The sequence below is a fragment of the Lissotriton helveticus genome, chromosome 1_1, assembly GCF_964261635.1.
Source record: "Lissotriton helveticus chromosome 1_1, aLisHel1.1, whole genome shotgun sequence".
Lineage (NCBI taxonomy): Eukaryota > Metazoa > Chordata > Amphibia > Caudata > Salamandridae > Lissotriton > Lissotriton helveticus.
This window is the reverse complement of record NC_136057.1, coordinates 1,731,076,370-1,731,091,694: the sequence shown is the minus strand read 5'-3', so window position 1 is coordinate 1,731,091,694 and position 15,325 is coordinate 1,731,076,370. Positions and strand designations below refer to the sequence as shown.

The 15,325-nt window shown below is 45.3% G+C and overlaps 1 protein-coding gene across 1 annotated transcript in view; it reads right to left on the bottom strand.

Moving 5' to 3' along the window:
• LOC144765136 (inactive dipeptidyl peptidase 10-like) overlaps window positions 1-15,325 on the bottom strand; it is a 502,355-nt gene that overhangs the window by 190,269 nt on the left and 296,761 nt on the right. Inside the window, exon 16 of the mRNA XM_078650313.1 lies at window positions 11,649-11,696. Within this exon, the coding sequence (XP_078506439.1) occupies window positions 11,649-11,696 (48 nt within the window). The remainder of the gene's footprint in view (window positions 1-11,648; window positions 11,697-15,325) is intronic.

Below are 15,325 nucleotides of genomic sequence, written 5' to 3'. Positions count from 1 at the left end.
TCAGGGATGAATATGCAACAACTGGATTGGATGACTCTACACTCACCACCACGATCGGCGAGTATGATATCAAGGGCAATTCGGTTCTGAAGGGTCATAAGTCGATCCGACTGAAGCTCGGTTGTCAAATTGCCAAGTGCTCCGGCCGTTGTAGTCACGGCGGATTCAACTATCCTTGCTAACTGGCGAATATTCCTGCTGTTCACCATGGGCCCCCAAAATGGCAGAAAACCTTTTGCGAAGTCAGCGAATTCCTGACCCGCGGTGTCGTCTTTACTCACGACACCTCTAGCTGTCCTTGTCCGATGGTAATCTGCTCGGGCCGTGTAGGTGGGAGGCAGCAGAAATGAGATGAAACACGTGCCTGAGAAGTCAGGGGGCAACCATGTATAGGCTTGGTCGTGGCAGACGAAATACGTGCCTTTGGCTGCTAAGAGTATAGGGGAAGTTCGGGAGGCGAACACATATGTTTCTGTGCAAATGCTCTTTCCTAACTGTGCTGTGGGATCCCTACCAATACCTTGTAAACATAAGTGACCTCGGTGGGGCACTATCCAAACTGGGCGGGATTTCTTTGCTGCTTGGCTCTTGATCAGGTAAACGCCATGTTTGGTTACGTTCCAACGAGTGTATGGAGTCAGTTCATCTTTGGGGATAGTCAGATATGTGTCGATATCCCTACTCATATTTCTTATCCCTGCTATTAGTGCCTTGTTACTGGAATCGCTCTCAGTGGAACGGGTCGGGTATGGTTCTAGGGCGAATAGGAACATGGTCTGAAAAGCCCACAGAGAACCATAATAACTAAATGGCAGGATGAAGTATGGGATACCCTTATCAGTTGTGTGCGGCATGAGTCCGCATATCCAACAGTTTGATGTGTTCATTATAGATTGGTGTTGGTGTAGGAGTTGGATGAAAGAGTTATTTACGAATTCGAGTCTTCTGGCAGACTCGTGTTCAGGTAGAGGGTGAAAAGAGTGTGGGGAGAGAGTGGGAGGAGGCGTTGGCAGAGTGTCATTTGAGAATAGGGAAACTCGAAATACGAATAGAGCATAACCAATCAAAAGCATCACAGTGCTACACAGCATTAGAACACATATTATTAAAAATATTCTCTTGGACAGTATAGTACACAATTGTTTTTCAAAGTTCGTAAGTTTGACAGGTCTCTCTACCCTTGGAAACTCCATCCTCTACTTGCTGCCCGCGGTGGTAGGTTGATTCTGCCAGGGAGTGCGCTCCGTTCAGTCCGGGGTGACTCCCTCGGACCAACCAGAACCGTGGACCTAAAACTTCCTTGGTTGCACTCCCCACATTTCAACCGCGACCCTAGCAGCGGAACCGGATGGCGGTTCGAAAATCAAAAATTAGCTAGTTCCCTGGGACGAGAGAGCTGGAAAAATCAAAAATAGTTCTTGGGGGAAAAGGGAAATCACATTAGATCAAGTTTTATTAGTCTCTGGGGCTAGATCTCAGGTCGTACCATTGCTTCTCATTTACGGTGTGGTCTTTAAACAATGTCTCAGGTTCGGTAGTGTCCAACTGCATAGACGGTGACACAAGTCCTTGCAAAATACGATCACTCTCCTTTTCGGTACCAGTCTCTTTTAAACGTGCATCGCTGAAAGGGATGAAACGAGGTACGGATTCAGTCTCAGAGTCGGCAAGTCCTTTATCGACCCACCGGTCGTATGGAAGGGGCAGAGGGACCCGTTTGCAATGGGTCCCATGCACCCAGTTCTTTTTGCCGTCCACCCGAACAGCTGACCTCGTGGAAAGAAGCACCAAATACGGTCCGGTCCACCTCGGCTGTCCGTTGCTGGTGCGCTGGAAGTTTCGCACCAGGATCCACGTGCCGGGTTTGATTGTATGACCTGGATCGTCAGAGGCTGGCGGAGAGGAACTGTGAACCTGTTGGTGTAAAACACGCAATTTAGCTGTCAAGTCGCACAAATAATCAAGCAGTACGGGGTGTTCTATTTCACTGAGTTTCTTTGGTCTTGGCACGCCCCAGACGTTGGCTGGGCGGCCAAACACTATCTCGTGAGGGCTAAGACCTAATCTGGAATGGACAGTCATCCTAGTTGACAAGAGTGCTAGGGGCAAGGCGTCAGGCCATTTAAGACCCGTACTGGCTTGGATCTTGGCTAGCTTGAGTTTCAATGTGCCATTGTAGCACTCTACTAATCCAGCTGATATGGGGTGATTTGCAGCGTGGAATTTCTGGTGTATGCCTAGGCACTCACACACTCTCTTCATCACTCGTCCTATGAATTCACTTCCATTATCACTCCAGACAATTCTAGGCATACCGAATCTCGGGAAGAACTCTTTGACAAGGGCTTTGGCAGTTGTCAAGGCGGTGTTATCCTTAAGGGGGTACGCTTCCACCCACCTTGAAAAGGCGCAAACAACAACGAGCACGTACTTTAGATTGTTGCACCTCTCCATGTGGATGAAATCGAGCTGCAAAACCTCGAACGGATACGTAGGAGGCGCAAAATGACCAGCTGGAGTTGGAGTTCCTTTACCGGGATTGTGTTTTAGGCATATCATACAGTTTCTGACCACATTTTCTGCATATTTTGGGATATTGCTATTCTGCCATACTGGGGCCAATAGTTTACATATTCCTTTCGAACTGATGTGTGCCATGCCGTGAGCCATTGTTACTACTGCAAGTACGTATGCATTAGGTAGTAGCCATCGCTGGTGTTCCGATAATTCGACCCAACAACCATTCGCATCTAATCTACCCTTACTTTCTCTCCACTCATTCAACTCATTCTCAGTTGCCTCAGCTTGTATAGATTTCACGCTTTCAATGGTGTCCTCACACATTCCCACATCAGCAATACATCTAGCGGGACCCGCAACATACATTCGACTCATCGTGTTCCTTGCGGTCTCTTTCGCAACCTCGTCTGCAAATGCATTCCCGCGGCCAACATCGTCTTGAATTTTCTTGTGTGCACTGCATTTCATAATGGCAACTTGTAGTGGCATGGTCAGTGACTCAAGGAGCTCATTAACTAGCTGACCATGTTGTATCTTTGCACCATGTGATGTAAGGAAGCCACGTTCACGCCATAATCTCCCAAAACTGTGAGCCACGCCAAAGGCGTATTGGCTGTCCGTGTACACATTCACTCGCTTTCCTTTTGCTAACACGCATGCTCTGGTAAGTGCAATAATTTCCGCAGCTTGTGCAGAGTTGTGGGAAATACGTGCGGTCTCTATAATGGTGTGTAATGTTGTTACGGCATATGCGGCAGTCGTATCACCATTCGGTAACTTGAAACATGAACCATCAACCCATAAAGTATCGTTGCATTCAGGAAGGGGAGTGTCCTGTAAGTCTACTCTCCCTTTTGTCTCTTCTTCTGTCTTGAAGCAGCAGTCATGTTTATCAATCTTGTCTGTGTCTGTTTCTGTCGGGATGGGTAATAGCGTAGCAGGGTTGAGTGTATCACACCTCTTTATGTGTATGTGACTTGCTAGCAGTGTAAGTTCGTAACTGGATAGTCGAGCGCTAGTAAGGTGGTGTGTCTTTGTCCTGTTTAGCAAAATGTCTACTGCATGTGGAACCATAACAATCAGAGTATTATTCATGACTAATCCAGCAGACTGTCGAATGCAGACAGCTGCTGCGGCGGTGGCTCTCAGACAACTTGGTAGTGCCTTAGCCACAGGATCTAGAGTTGCCGAAAAATACGCGCATGGGCGCTGTTTGTCCCCAAAGTGTTGTGTTAGGACTGATAATGCACAGCCTTCCTTCTCATGGACATATAATGTGAAAGGCTTACTTTAGTTGGGGTTTCCCAACACCGGAGCCGAACACAATGCATCACGCAACTCGTGGAAACTCGTCTGACAATCTTCAGACCAGGGCATAGGATTGGGCGTGTCTTTACGGAGTAGTGCCAGCAAGGGTTTAGCTAGTAGTGAGAAATTCGGTATCCATTGTCTACAGTACGATGTAATGCCCAAAAAGGCTCGAACTTCTCTCTGTGTCCTTGGGGCACTCAGTTCTGCAATTGCCTGTATTCTTTCTGGTGTCAGTCTCCTTCCCTCCTTCGACAAGATGTGACCTAAGTAGGTTACTTCTTGTCGGCAAAATTGTAGTTTGGAAAGAGATACTTTGTGCTTCATGTCACATAAGTGACGTAATAATGACAATGTAGCTCGCTTGCAAATTTCCTTAGTGTCTGCGGCGATCAGCAGATCGTCGACATACTGAATCAGAGTCGAACCATCTGGTAGAATAATCGTGTCCAGTTGTGTTTTCAGGGCCTGGCTGAATATTGATGGGCTTTCGCAGTAGCCTTGAGGAGCGCACTTGAAGCGGAAGCTTCGTCCTCCTAAATTGAAGCCGAAAATGTCTCTACTCTCCTCAGCAATCGGGATGCTGAAGAAAGCGTTCTTCAGGTCAATCACCGAGAACCAATTTGCTGAAGCTGGAACCATTGTCAATAAAGCAGTAATGTCGGGGACAACTGGAAACTGTGGGATAACTACCTTATTCACCTCTCTGAGGTCAATCACGAACCTGTATGCAGGCGGTTGTGAATGATCAGTACGTTTTAAAACGGGCAAAACTGGACTGTTACAGACATTTCCTGTCGTTTCTTCGATGACGTCTTTATCAATCAAATCATAAACAATTTTCAACAATGCTTTTTCGCATTCGCTAGATATTTTGTATTGGGGAATACGTGGCCACCTAACGTCGGCTTTCAAAGTTATGACATATGGTGTTATCTCCAAACGACCTACATCATTAGAACCATTAGCCCAAAGTATATCAGGAAGTGACAATAATTCAGTTGGAATATTTTCCTTTGACAAATACATCGAAGAAATGACCTTCTTACCTAAAGTAAGTTGTACTCCCGAGGGAGAACAGTACAAGGTCGCATATAACCTTTTTAGTAAATCCAAACCTAACAAATTTTCACCACAACCTGTTGTCAAAATGAGGGGTGCTTCTAATTCGCATGGGCCAACAGAAAGGGATATAGGACTAGAGATCGGGTTTCTAACAGGGGCGCCAGAGAAACCTACTGAGACATTCATTTTGCCAGACAAAGGTGCGCCAGGAAGTTTCGAGTGCATAATAGAACTTTTTGTAGCACCAGTATCCAGCAGAAATGGCTCTGACACTCCTGAGGTAATCACCTCGACATAAGGTCCATTCTGATCTACTGGAACTGAGACAACTCCCTCTCTTTGTCCATGGCTGTCCTAGCAATCATTACCCTCATTTTCGTGTTCGGCGTAATAGTCGTCAGCATAGTACTGAGCTGACTTAGACGATGAATTATTCTGTTGGTCAAAGCTATTCATCGAATTCTGAGGCGGAAAAGAAGTTGTATTCTGAGTGAAATTTCCACGGCCCCTACCTCTAGGGGCATGCTGAACACCTCTTCCCCTTACACCTTGAGCACCGTTTAAACGTCGCGCAAGAGCCGGACAATTACCTTTAAAATGACCCTCCTCCTTGCAATACGCACATTGATTCGGGCCATATGTAGGACGCTGATGGGAAAACTCGTTACCTTGCGCGTTTCTCGAATACTGCTGTCGTGGTTGATAGTCGGGCTGACTAGCCGTGCGAGGCGGATAGGCCTGCTGGAGAAGAACCTTAGTTTTCAAATCTTTCGTCTTTTTATCTGCCTTGTCTAGCTCGTCCCTACGCCTATTTTCATAGTACTGGGCTGTAGCTAAAATCTGCGCTGACGTAGAGACAGCCCAAGCACTCTCAGAGTCTTTTAGTTTATTACATAGTTCAGGGAGCAAATTATGTACGAACTTGTCCACAAACAATCTTTGGCCACCCTCGGTAGCCATATCTTGACCACTGTGGTCGGTGAATGTTTCCTCAAATCTCGTGAAAAAGTCAGACACATTCTCATCTTTCTTTTGTTTACACGCTGATAGCTTGTCCCAATTTACGCGTACTTCAGGCATTATTGTCTTCATGTACGCTATAATTCTACCGGGAAGTTCAGCTATTAACGGCTCAGGTTTAAAACCACCGACTTGTCTAGCATCTGTAGTCGCAATGTTCGCCCACGAGTCACCTAGTTCCTGATCGTGATCCGTATGACGTATCTTGCTCCATAAAGGATGTGGGACAACGTTCCCAAATAACATGTCTACATCCGCTAAATTCATTATACATGAGCTTGCAGTTTGCGATAACTCCTTATAATACCCAGTTGGGTTCTTACGAGGGTCAGGTAGTGACTGCTTGAGTGCTAATACTTCCGATCTTTTCCATGGGACATGTACCCATACACGCTGGAAATGGGGCAGAATTGGTGGATTAGCATTCGCATCACCTTCCCTCCAAACTGGAGGAACCTCTCTCATGGGGTACTGTCTCGCTCTTTTCCCACTAGACGTACCACATTCAGACGATGACCCAGAGTTACCACCTGTACTTCGATATGATAATAATACCTCAACTGCTTTGTCGACATCGGGACCTACAATCATACCTTCCCCAAATTTGAATCGTACATTACACAATTCTCGAGCGTTGCTCTCTTGACCATTATCTTCCAAATCCTCACACAGAAAAACACACATCTGTTCAAAAACATATCTTTGCGTCGCTTCATCCCATTGACGGAAGACGTTCATGATGGACTCTACTTCATATCTGGCTGTATCCAGAGCCCAATTCCGTGCTAACTTATTCAGTGATTCCCTCTCCTGATAATCAGGCATTTGGCTTCGTAACTGTCTTTGTCCCGTATTAGGGGTCGTTTTAGGCGACCAAAACAGTGGTGAAGGAATGTTAGTAACAATGCTGGCCATTTTATGCCAGACGAAAGGTGAAAGCGGAGGAATAACTGGTGGCAGAACAGAGTGACGCAAAGCAGAAACAGAAGCATTCGTAGAACTAGTATCAGAAGAAATAGAAGGTGCGCTAGGCGAAGTTGTAGAAGGAACAGTAGGACAAGTAGATGTGATCTGTGAGCCTTGAGGAGGCTGCACTAGAGAAATAGAAGCCAGCTGAAGAGTAGCTGGTGAGTGCTGTAGAGGAGCTGGTATAACAGCTACCAGAGGTGCAACTAAAGGTTGCGGAGGTGCTGTGGCATTTTGCGCATAGGGTGGTGGCGAACTTAGCAAATGCGCCATTAATGGATCTTTTTCACGCTCTGTTACTGTCTCTTGCTGAAGAGATGGTAAAAGAGGATAGCATTTATCTATTGCCATTTTACGTTGCCTGTGCAACTGCTCACTTATTCGATCCTCTTCGTTGTCTTTAAATTTTATCGCGGCTTGCATTACTGAAATACCTCTTTCCCTCTTATTCTTCTTTTCTAATTTAATTTCCTTTTGTTTGGCCTCTTTACGCCATAAGCGGAAAGAGTCAAACATCGCCGGTCGGGCTTTCTTCTTGAACAGTTTGACCTCTAGGTTATCTAAAACTTCTGAGTCGAAACTACCATATTGGGGCCACTTTAAAACACCATCCTTACGGGTGTATTTTATCCACACTTCATTATATGTGATAGGACCTACGCCATGTTTTACATAGAGCTCATACGTTGGAGTTCCAATTGGAGGAACCGGACAAGAATCCTCTAATCGGGAGTCCTTATTATAACCAAGACAAAACAAGTTTCCAAGTCTGCTAAAACCAGGCATCTTCGCTCACTAGTCTAGCTTCAAACTTCAAAGGTTTATCTATTACGATATTTCTCGTGAAAACACGAGTCCTTCGGCTTTGGGGCTTGCAAGTACCAAATCAAGTCGTATCTCAAGGATACCAAAAACTAAGGACAAACTAAGGACTGGGAGACGCTCCACTTATACTTAACTGAAGTATTTGAAGATCGGTGACGTCGCTAGAAGACTCGTCTATCGTTTCGCTCTACCAAGGATCACTGGGTCCAAAACAAGGCGATAGTCAGGGCAGCAGTCCTTCGTAGCCGTCGGGACGCGGGGAACCTCGCAGCAAAGACCTTCGGAACCACGTCGACATACAGGGGTCGCTGAAGTGGCTGGCCGTCCTCCGGAATTTTCACACGAAGCTCCTCACGAACATCTGGCTTGGACCGTCGCCGCTTGATATCGCCCCACGTTGGGCGCCAACTGAGGTGCCGGGTTTTTAGGAACCCGGTGGTGCCAGGGGATAACACCCGAAGACCTCTGAGTTCTCCCTTGTTCCGGACCACAGAAACAATGAGTCTTCTAGTCGCAGACAGAGATCAAGTTTTATTGGTAGCTACCAAGTAACACGTGTCCTAGAAGCACGACAAACACGGGTCATGTATTCTCAGGAGACTGTTCGTGTTCGTTTTTACAGAACCAGCCTTCTCCTTTTATACAAAAATAATAGCTTCAAGCAAGAATTCTTGAGTTTATGATATGGCTGTAAACATATTTCTGCAATAATACAAAGTGCGGAGTCATGTAAGCAAGCCCACATTTTAGATGTCCAGTTCGTGATAGATTACCCAGCAAGATCCGGAACTCCCATCAGATATCGATGAAACACCAATAAAGGCAGGTACCACCCAGTCATAAAACTGGCCATAAACAAGGAATATGGACAGGTGCATGTTTGTAGAAAGCATGTTCTGTATGGGGTGAATGGTTCGTGGAATGTTATGCATTGATGCTATCGTATTCGGCCACTGGGCGAGGAGCTGCCCAAACAGGTTTGGCTTAAGGCAATGGAGTCAGTTGGGACAGGTCAGGGGGAAGTCAGGGAAGGTGGACGTGTCCCTTTGGATCAAGCTCGACCTTTAATTGACTTAACATGAGGGCAAGACGTAAGATGGATGCCGTTCACAAAATGGAGTCTAAGGGATTGGGACGGAAACTACGATTTAGGGGTGTTGGCAACCCTCGATTGTGACGCAAATACATAGGAATGATGTCCTAATCATTATCGGTTCATGGACACCAAATTTGTCATGGTACGTTGATATTTTGTGACACGGGTATTGGACCTCGATATTGGGGTAACAACAGGGTCCAGATTTTCAGAACCACAGCAGCGCCCTCCTGTGTCCACAGAATCAGGAGTTCAAATGAATGTATGGTTAGTGGTGGGCTTTGAGTGAGAATGCAGAGTAAGCAGTTAGGGGGACAGATGAGTGAAGTGTCACATGAGCAGGGTGAGTAATGTGCTCGTGTGACTACAGGGTGGGAGGTACAGGGTAAACAGTGCAAGAGCATTATGAGTGCAGAGTGATCACTGTGAGTGCAGGTAAGCGGGTGGATGGTGTAAGTGATCACTATGAGTGCAGGGTGAGCATGAAAGTGAAGGGCGAGAATAAGAAGTGAGTTGTCTGAATACAGGGTGCATTCCCTGACATTTGAAGTAACACAGCATGTTATTACGTGCTGGTGTAGGGTTTCAGATATAAGTTAAACTATTTCTATTATGGCATTGATCAGGGTCTAGGGATCAAAGGTTGAGGAAATAAATATTGTGCTTATCCTACAGCAAACTTCCAGTCTTGTGATTAGGGTGTCAGCTAAGCTCATTATATTGATGTCCCGGCTTTACAAACATAAGCAGTACCTAAAACCTATTTTCAGCACTTATCTGTGCATACTTGGAACAGCAAATATAAACAGAAAGCATTTTTAGCTGTGTTCTATGGCTGCCTGAATGATCCATGACAGATAATTAAAGGGAACAAAAATTCGGAAAGTCCAATTACAAATGAATACATACTACTTTATTTATCACCCTATTCAGTGTCAAGACAAGGCCTTTGAAGTCTCTTCAAACAACACATGGCTGGCATTGTTATTTTGGTTACCCTACTTTATATTCCTTTTTATGAAATGCATTCTCACTCTACTGCAGTGAAAGTTAAATATAAATGTAAGGAATAGGCAGAGGGCCAGGGGGTACTGGAAGCAGAAAACAAACAGCCTTGGTAACCAGTTTACAAATGTATGCAAATATGCAAATGGGGCTTGAAGACCTGTGAAAAACTTGGGTGTGCCGGAGATAAGACTCCAGACACTGCACAGCAGAGCCCCCAGCAGCTCGAGCTGCTGCAGCCCAGGCTGAGACAAGACCGGGGGTGGGGCATGAAGCAATTTCAGCCCAATGGGCGTTGAGCGCCTGCTCTGGGGCATATTCATGAGAGTCTTGCGTTTCATGTGCACCTCGCAAAGTGGTACAGGCAAGGCTCTAAGTCACATTTATAAAGTCACATTGCGTGGCTTTGAGGGGCCTCATGAATCTTGAGTATGGCAATGCAGCGCAAGTTGCTGAGTCGCCTTACTCTGTGCAAGGAAAGCGTTCCTTGGGCGTTGCGTTGTGTGTTCCCACGAAACTCCCATGGGTTTTGATGCATTCCCAGAGTTATAAGGACTTGCAAACCTGGGAATGCTACAAAATGATATATTCTTCCCCAAGCCAGGGCAGGCATAACAAGGAAAAATAACTTTATTTCTCCTCGTTTTTTCCTCTTTCAATGCATGATGAAAACTTGTTTTTGATCAGGAGGGTGACCCTTCCAGCACTTAAACACTCATGCCAACAACACCGGCACTCATGTACCATGGTGCAAGGGTGGCTGCATTGGCGCTAGGCTGCCAAAATGGCGCCAGCACAGGGAGAAAGGACAGGAATGCACTATATTGGATAAATACGGTGCATTCCCACCCTTTCACTTTGACACTTTGCGCTGCCCTACACCAAATCCACATAAATGAGGACCTGAATGTTGGTGAAAGTTGCGTTATTGCTTACCTCGCGAGAAGTGTTGTCAATTTAGAATGTTGACACCTCTTCAATGGACTCTCATGGAAGTTAAGTATGTGTGAAATTTGCGAGATTGCTTTTGCATAATTACACTAAATTGCAGCAAAATCACGTGTAATTACGTATAACGCAAAGCTTGCATTTGGCGCTCTGTTTTACCATGAAATCTGCCCCCTCAGTCACGTTGGATGGAAGACAGTAAAAAACACAAAAGGACCACAAACAACAACCACTCGCGCTCTGTTATTCGCGTTGTTTCTGTACATTTGCTATACATTTTTATTGCCATTGGTGCATGCACAGTAAATGTTTACAGCGAACCGCGCATAATTAAGAAATGTGGTGTAACAGTGTCATTTCATGTAACAAGAGTAATGTGGAAATAGTGACGTTGCGCTAATTACACCAGCAAATTCCGCCCAGGCCTAAGAAATGCCGCTGAACAGGAATTGTACCTATCTATTTCAAGCTAATTCTGTTCTGCGCGCTGACGTCATTCCTTCAGGGCCGGCTCTTTAGAGGTTGGTATTTAGCAGCGTGCCGTTACAAGTGACAAGCTAATTGACTCGCCTGGGATTCGTGCAGTTTTTCCACAAACACTAAGGGGCAGATTTATGAAGGCCTTGCGCCGCCGGTGCGTCACTTTTTCCCATGTTAAAAGTGACGTACCGGCGGCGCAAGGCCTTCATAAATCTAAATTCCCGGTGAAACTGAACGCAAACAGTAGAATTGTGTGAACAGGGGAAACGGCGTGCAGGTTTCTCCTTAATGTTGACCTTACCCCTACATTAGAGCAAAAATCCATTAAACGCCCAAAGTAAATGTAACCTGCACCGGGAGTTTGTGCAACAAGTTTCACCAGGTAGGAGTATGTTAGGTGCATGAAATGACTTACCCCTGGGATCCTGCGTCTTGTGCACGGAGATCTGAGGCACGCCCGGCCCTGAAAGTGAGACAGAATAGGAGACACTATTAGTGGGTCGGAGGTCAGCTGTGTAGGGCAACAGTAGGGCAACATTAGGGCGGCGGGTTGGATGTAGTGTTAGTAGAGTATAGGGGTAAGAGGACAGTGAAAGCTGGTCTGTGTGGGGCAGTGTAAGCATGGCGGTGGAGAATATTTGACAGTAGTAACGTCAAGTCTTTGGAGGAGAAGGACTCAGCAGCGCTATCAAAGGATTTGAAATAATTAATTCAACTCTTCAAGCAAAAACGTCAAGTCATTAGCTAATTAGTACACTTAAATAGCTCACTTTACTGTTTGTGTCGCATCTTCTACCACTTTGTCCATTCCAGAATTGCTGGCCTCTTTCCAATAAGAGTCGCCGCTAAACCTTGAATTGTGTTGCAGCGGTGTTTGCCCTCACTGAAGCACATTCACAGACTAGCCAGCTCTTAATTTGTATAATAAAATAAATAAAAGTGCCAGGACTCTCCTCAGGAGGCCACCGCAGCTTGCACCACACACAGCCCCTGCTAAGCTGCCAGTGATAACAACACAACTACTAACCATCACACTCCTACAAGTGTGATGAGAAGCGTTGCTCAGTGGTTAGAGGCGGCAGACCCGGAAGCTGAGATCGGTCGTGGACCAGGGTTCGATTTCCGCCTCGGACTCAAAAATTCCACGGACTTGACAATTCTCGCTCCGGTGCCTACTCGACTCATGGGGTCACACTCTGCGACTCTGGGCAATAGCTTGTTTAATCTCCACTACGGCCCCTCGCGGCGGGATGCCTGGCTTTCACCTTGTGGATACCCTGCCGGGGTATCTCACAGGGGAATACCAGGACGGGTTCCCTAAGCAAGCGCTTAGATACCGTGTCGGTGATTTGCGCTATATAAATACATTTACATTTACAAGTGTGACAATTCGGACTATTTCAGGACCCCAAAGCTATAAGAATGGCTTGGGTAGGAGGCAGGCGCTGAACACCCATTGGGCTCACAGTCAGGCTCGGCCCGTGCAGGGCGTTATACCGGGGCGGTGACGTCAGCTGGGGGAGGGTCAGGGTGGGGGGTTGTAAAATGCGGGATATGGACCATTACAGGTAAGTACCGAGAAAAATAAAGAAAACGAACTATGTTACCTGTGCTGCAGCGCCAAATGTGATGCAGCGCGGGCAACAAACTTCGTTTTTTTTTCCCCGGTACTTACCTGTAATGGACCATATCCCGCATTTTACAACCCCCCACCCTGACCCTCCCCCGCCTGACGTCACCGCCCCGGTATAACGCCCTGCACGGGCCGTGCCTGCTCACAGTGCTTCTGAGGATGCGTTGCGCAGGACCCCTGCTGGGCTGCAGGTCCTTCCTCTCAGCCACCGACAGGCCCCCCTTATACAGCTCATGCAGTTCACTCATGATATCCCACATGGCAGCTCCAATCCTCCTCTCTTGCTTGTTCTGTGAGTGGCAAAAATGGGGACATTTGGTACCCTGCAGCAGCTTAGTGTGTATAGTGAGAAAGACTACTCAAAAGTAGGGAAACTCGCAGACCGCAAGATGGTTGCTCACCATATCTCTAATATTTCAGGGGGGGCTTGTGGTAATGGAAACCCAAACGTATATGCTTCACCTTGTGCACCGAATAGTATAGCATTAGAGAACCAAGAGGAAATTAATTTCTCTTTGTTCACTAATGGTATTAATGTCAGGGTGGGGACAAGAATGTTTCTAAATTGATGTTTAGGAATTTTCCCTTAATAACTAACTCTCAATGTAGTGATTCAATCTAAAGTATTAGGGTGAATCGCATCTGCATCTTAAATACAGACACTTTTTTATATCTTGAAGAGACTTTATCGTATTTTTACATGATGTTTGTTGCATGATTTAAATGCTCGGCTCATGCATTGGCTCCTAGAGGATAGCCAGATTCTTGAGTTGGTTCTACAATCGCTGTTAATTTATTGGCCCGCCCACCTCTTGGGTACAGGACAAATTATTCAATCACCTACCCACAAATACCTTTCTGTATGCTTACATACTCTTGCAATAATATTGGCTCACATCACTTTTTAGGGTTCATTTCAACCTGTGAGAATCCTAAACAGTGTTGATGACAATGTTTGAAGGAAGCCTATCCTCTCTCAGATCTTCCTGGATGCCAAGAACACACACAAGGAGTCTACTGTCAAAGGCAGGAACTTATCATGGTCTCCGCCTTATCTTCTCTAATTTGAACCCTATCGAAAGTTTGACAGGTCGACAAGTCTTGTTGGCAGATAAGTACAACCTAATTCACAAATCTCTTGTTCTTATCTTTATGACCAACTGCTGTCACACTTTAATAACAGGTGTGCTTTGGAGCAATGAATTTACTCACAGTCCACAGATGGTTGAATGTACAACACCTGCTATTGGTAGAGTAGGATCTAATTATGTACATTGGATTATAAACTACTAGTGGCTTATCATTACCACCGGATCCCATTTACGACACCACATAGTCTTTGTAATTTGTCAAGAGTGGATGCAATAACTGAACCATTGATATCTACTGATGGGATATCAGCTTACACGGCTTCTGTTATATTTGACAACAAGACTTTGGTTCTCCAGATCCTCTACTTGCTATTTGCTATCCAAGATATTGCTATTTGACTGGACTTGTAGAAGTCACTTTGTGACGAAACACGTGTCGGCTCTTTTCTGCTGTTTCCTCCATGCATGTACAGATGTCCACAGATATTTGACTCCTGGGTATAATAAATCAAAAATCTGAAATATCTACGAGAATACTTATTTCATGAACTGACTTTTTTGACTTACATGGAGTGCTTTAATATCTTTATTTGCATTGTCTGCACATTGGAACATTGGACCAATGTGTGCTGGCACCCCTGATAGTAGGGTACCATTACAGCACCAACCAGAATAATAATTTGATGATCTGTTGATAGATACCTCCACTTACATTTGTCTAAAGCGGTGCGGTCTTTAAACCACTACTACCAATTATATCGAAACTCTCTGAAATCTTATCCACCACCTCTTTCCCCAAAGACTAAACCACTGGGTCAAAGGTACCAGGGAAGGGAAGGTCACTGAGACGGTGATGAGTAAGCAGGGTACAATGGCATTGACTGGAACAGCTTACGACGATCCCAGACTGTGCCATCATAGGCAGGTCAGATGGTAATCAACCCGTTTTTTCAACTCAGAAAGGAATTGAAAAGGAAAGATTCAACCTCCAAATGTACAGTTGACTTCTCAACACCCTTTACATCTGAGTAGTCAATAAGGCAACTTTATTCTCCATGCTCACTATGATTTGTCCCAGTATAAAATTCTAAAGCTCAAAATAAAGGTAAAAAACGAATGTATTAGAGATTGTCATCTTGAATCATTTTATGCTACATAGCTCTTCTATTTCGGCTTTAATTTCTGCACAAGGATGCAGTTGTAATCCCCTTTGCCCAATGGTATTGCTACAAAACCTTTAGAAGACCATCATCATTTCTCCTACAAATGTTCTTTAAAAATCTTCCTCATTTTCAGTTTTGCTTTTTATATTTCTGTCACATAGTGCCTGTGTAGTTATGATTATGGTTTTGTTTTCTCAATAAATTT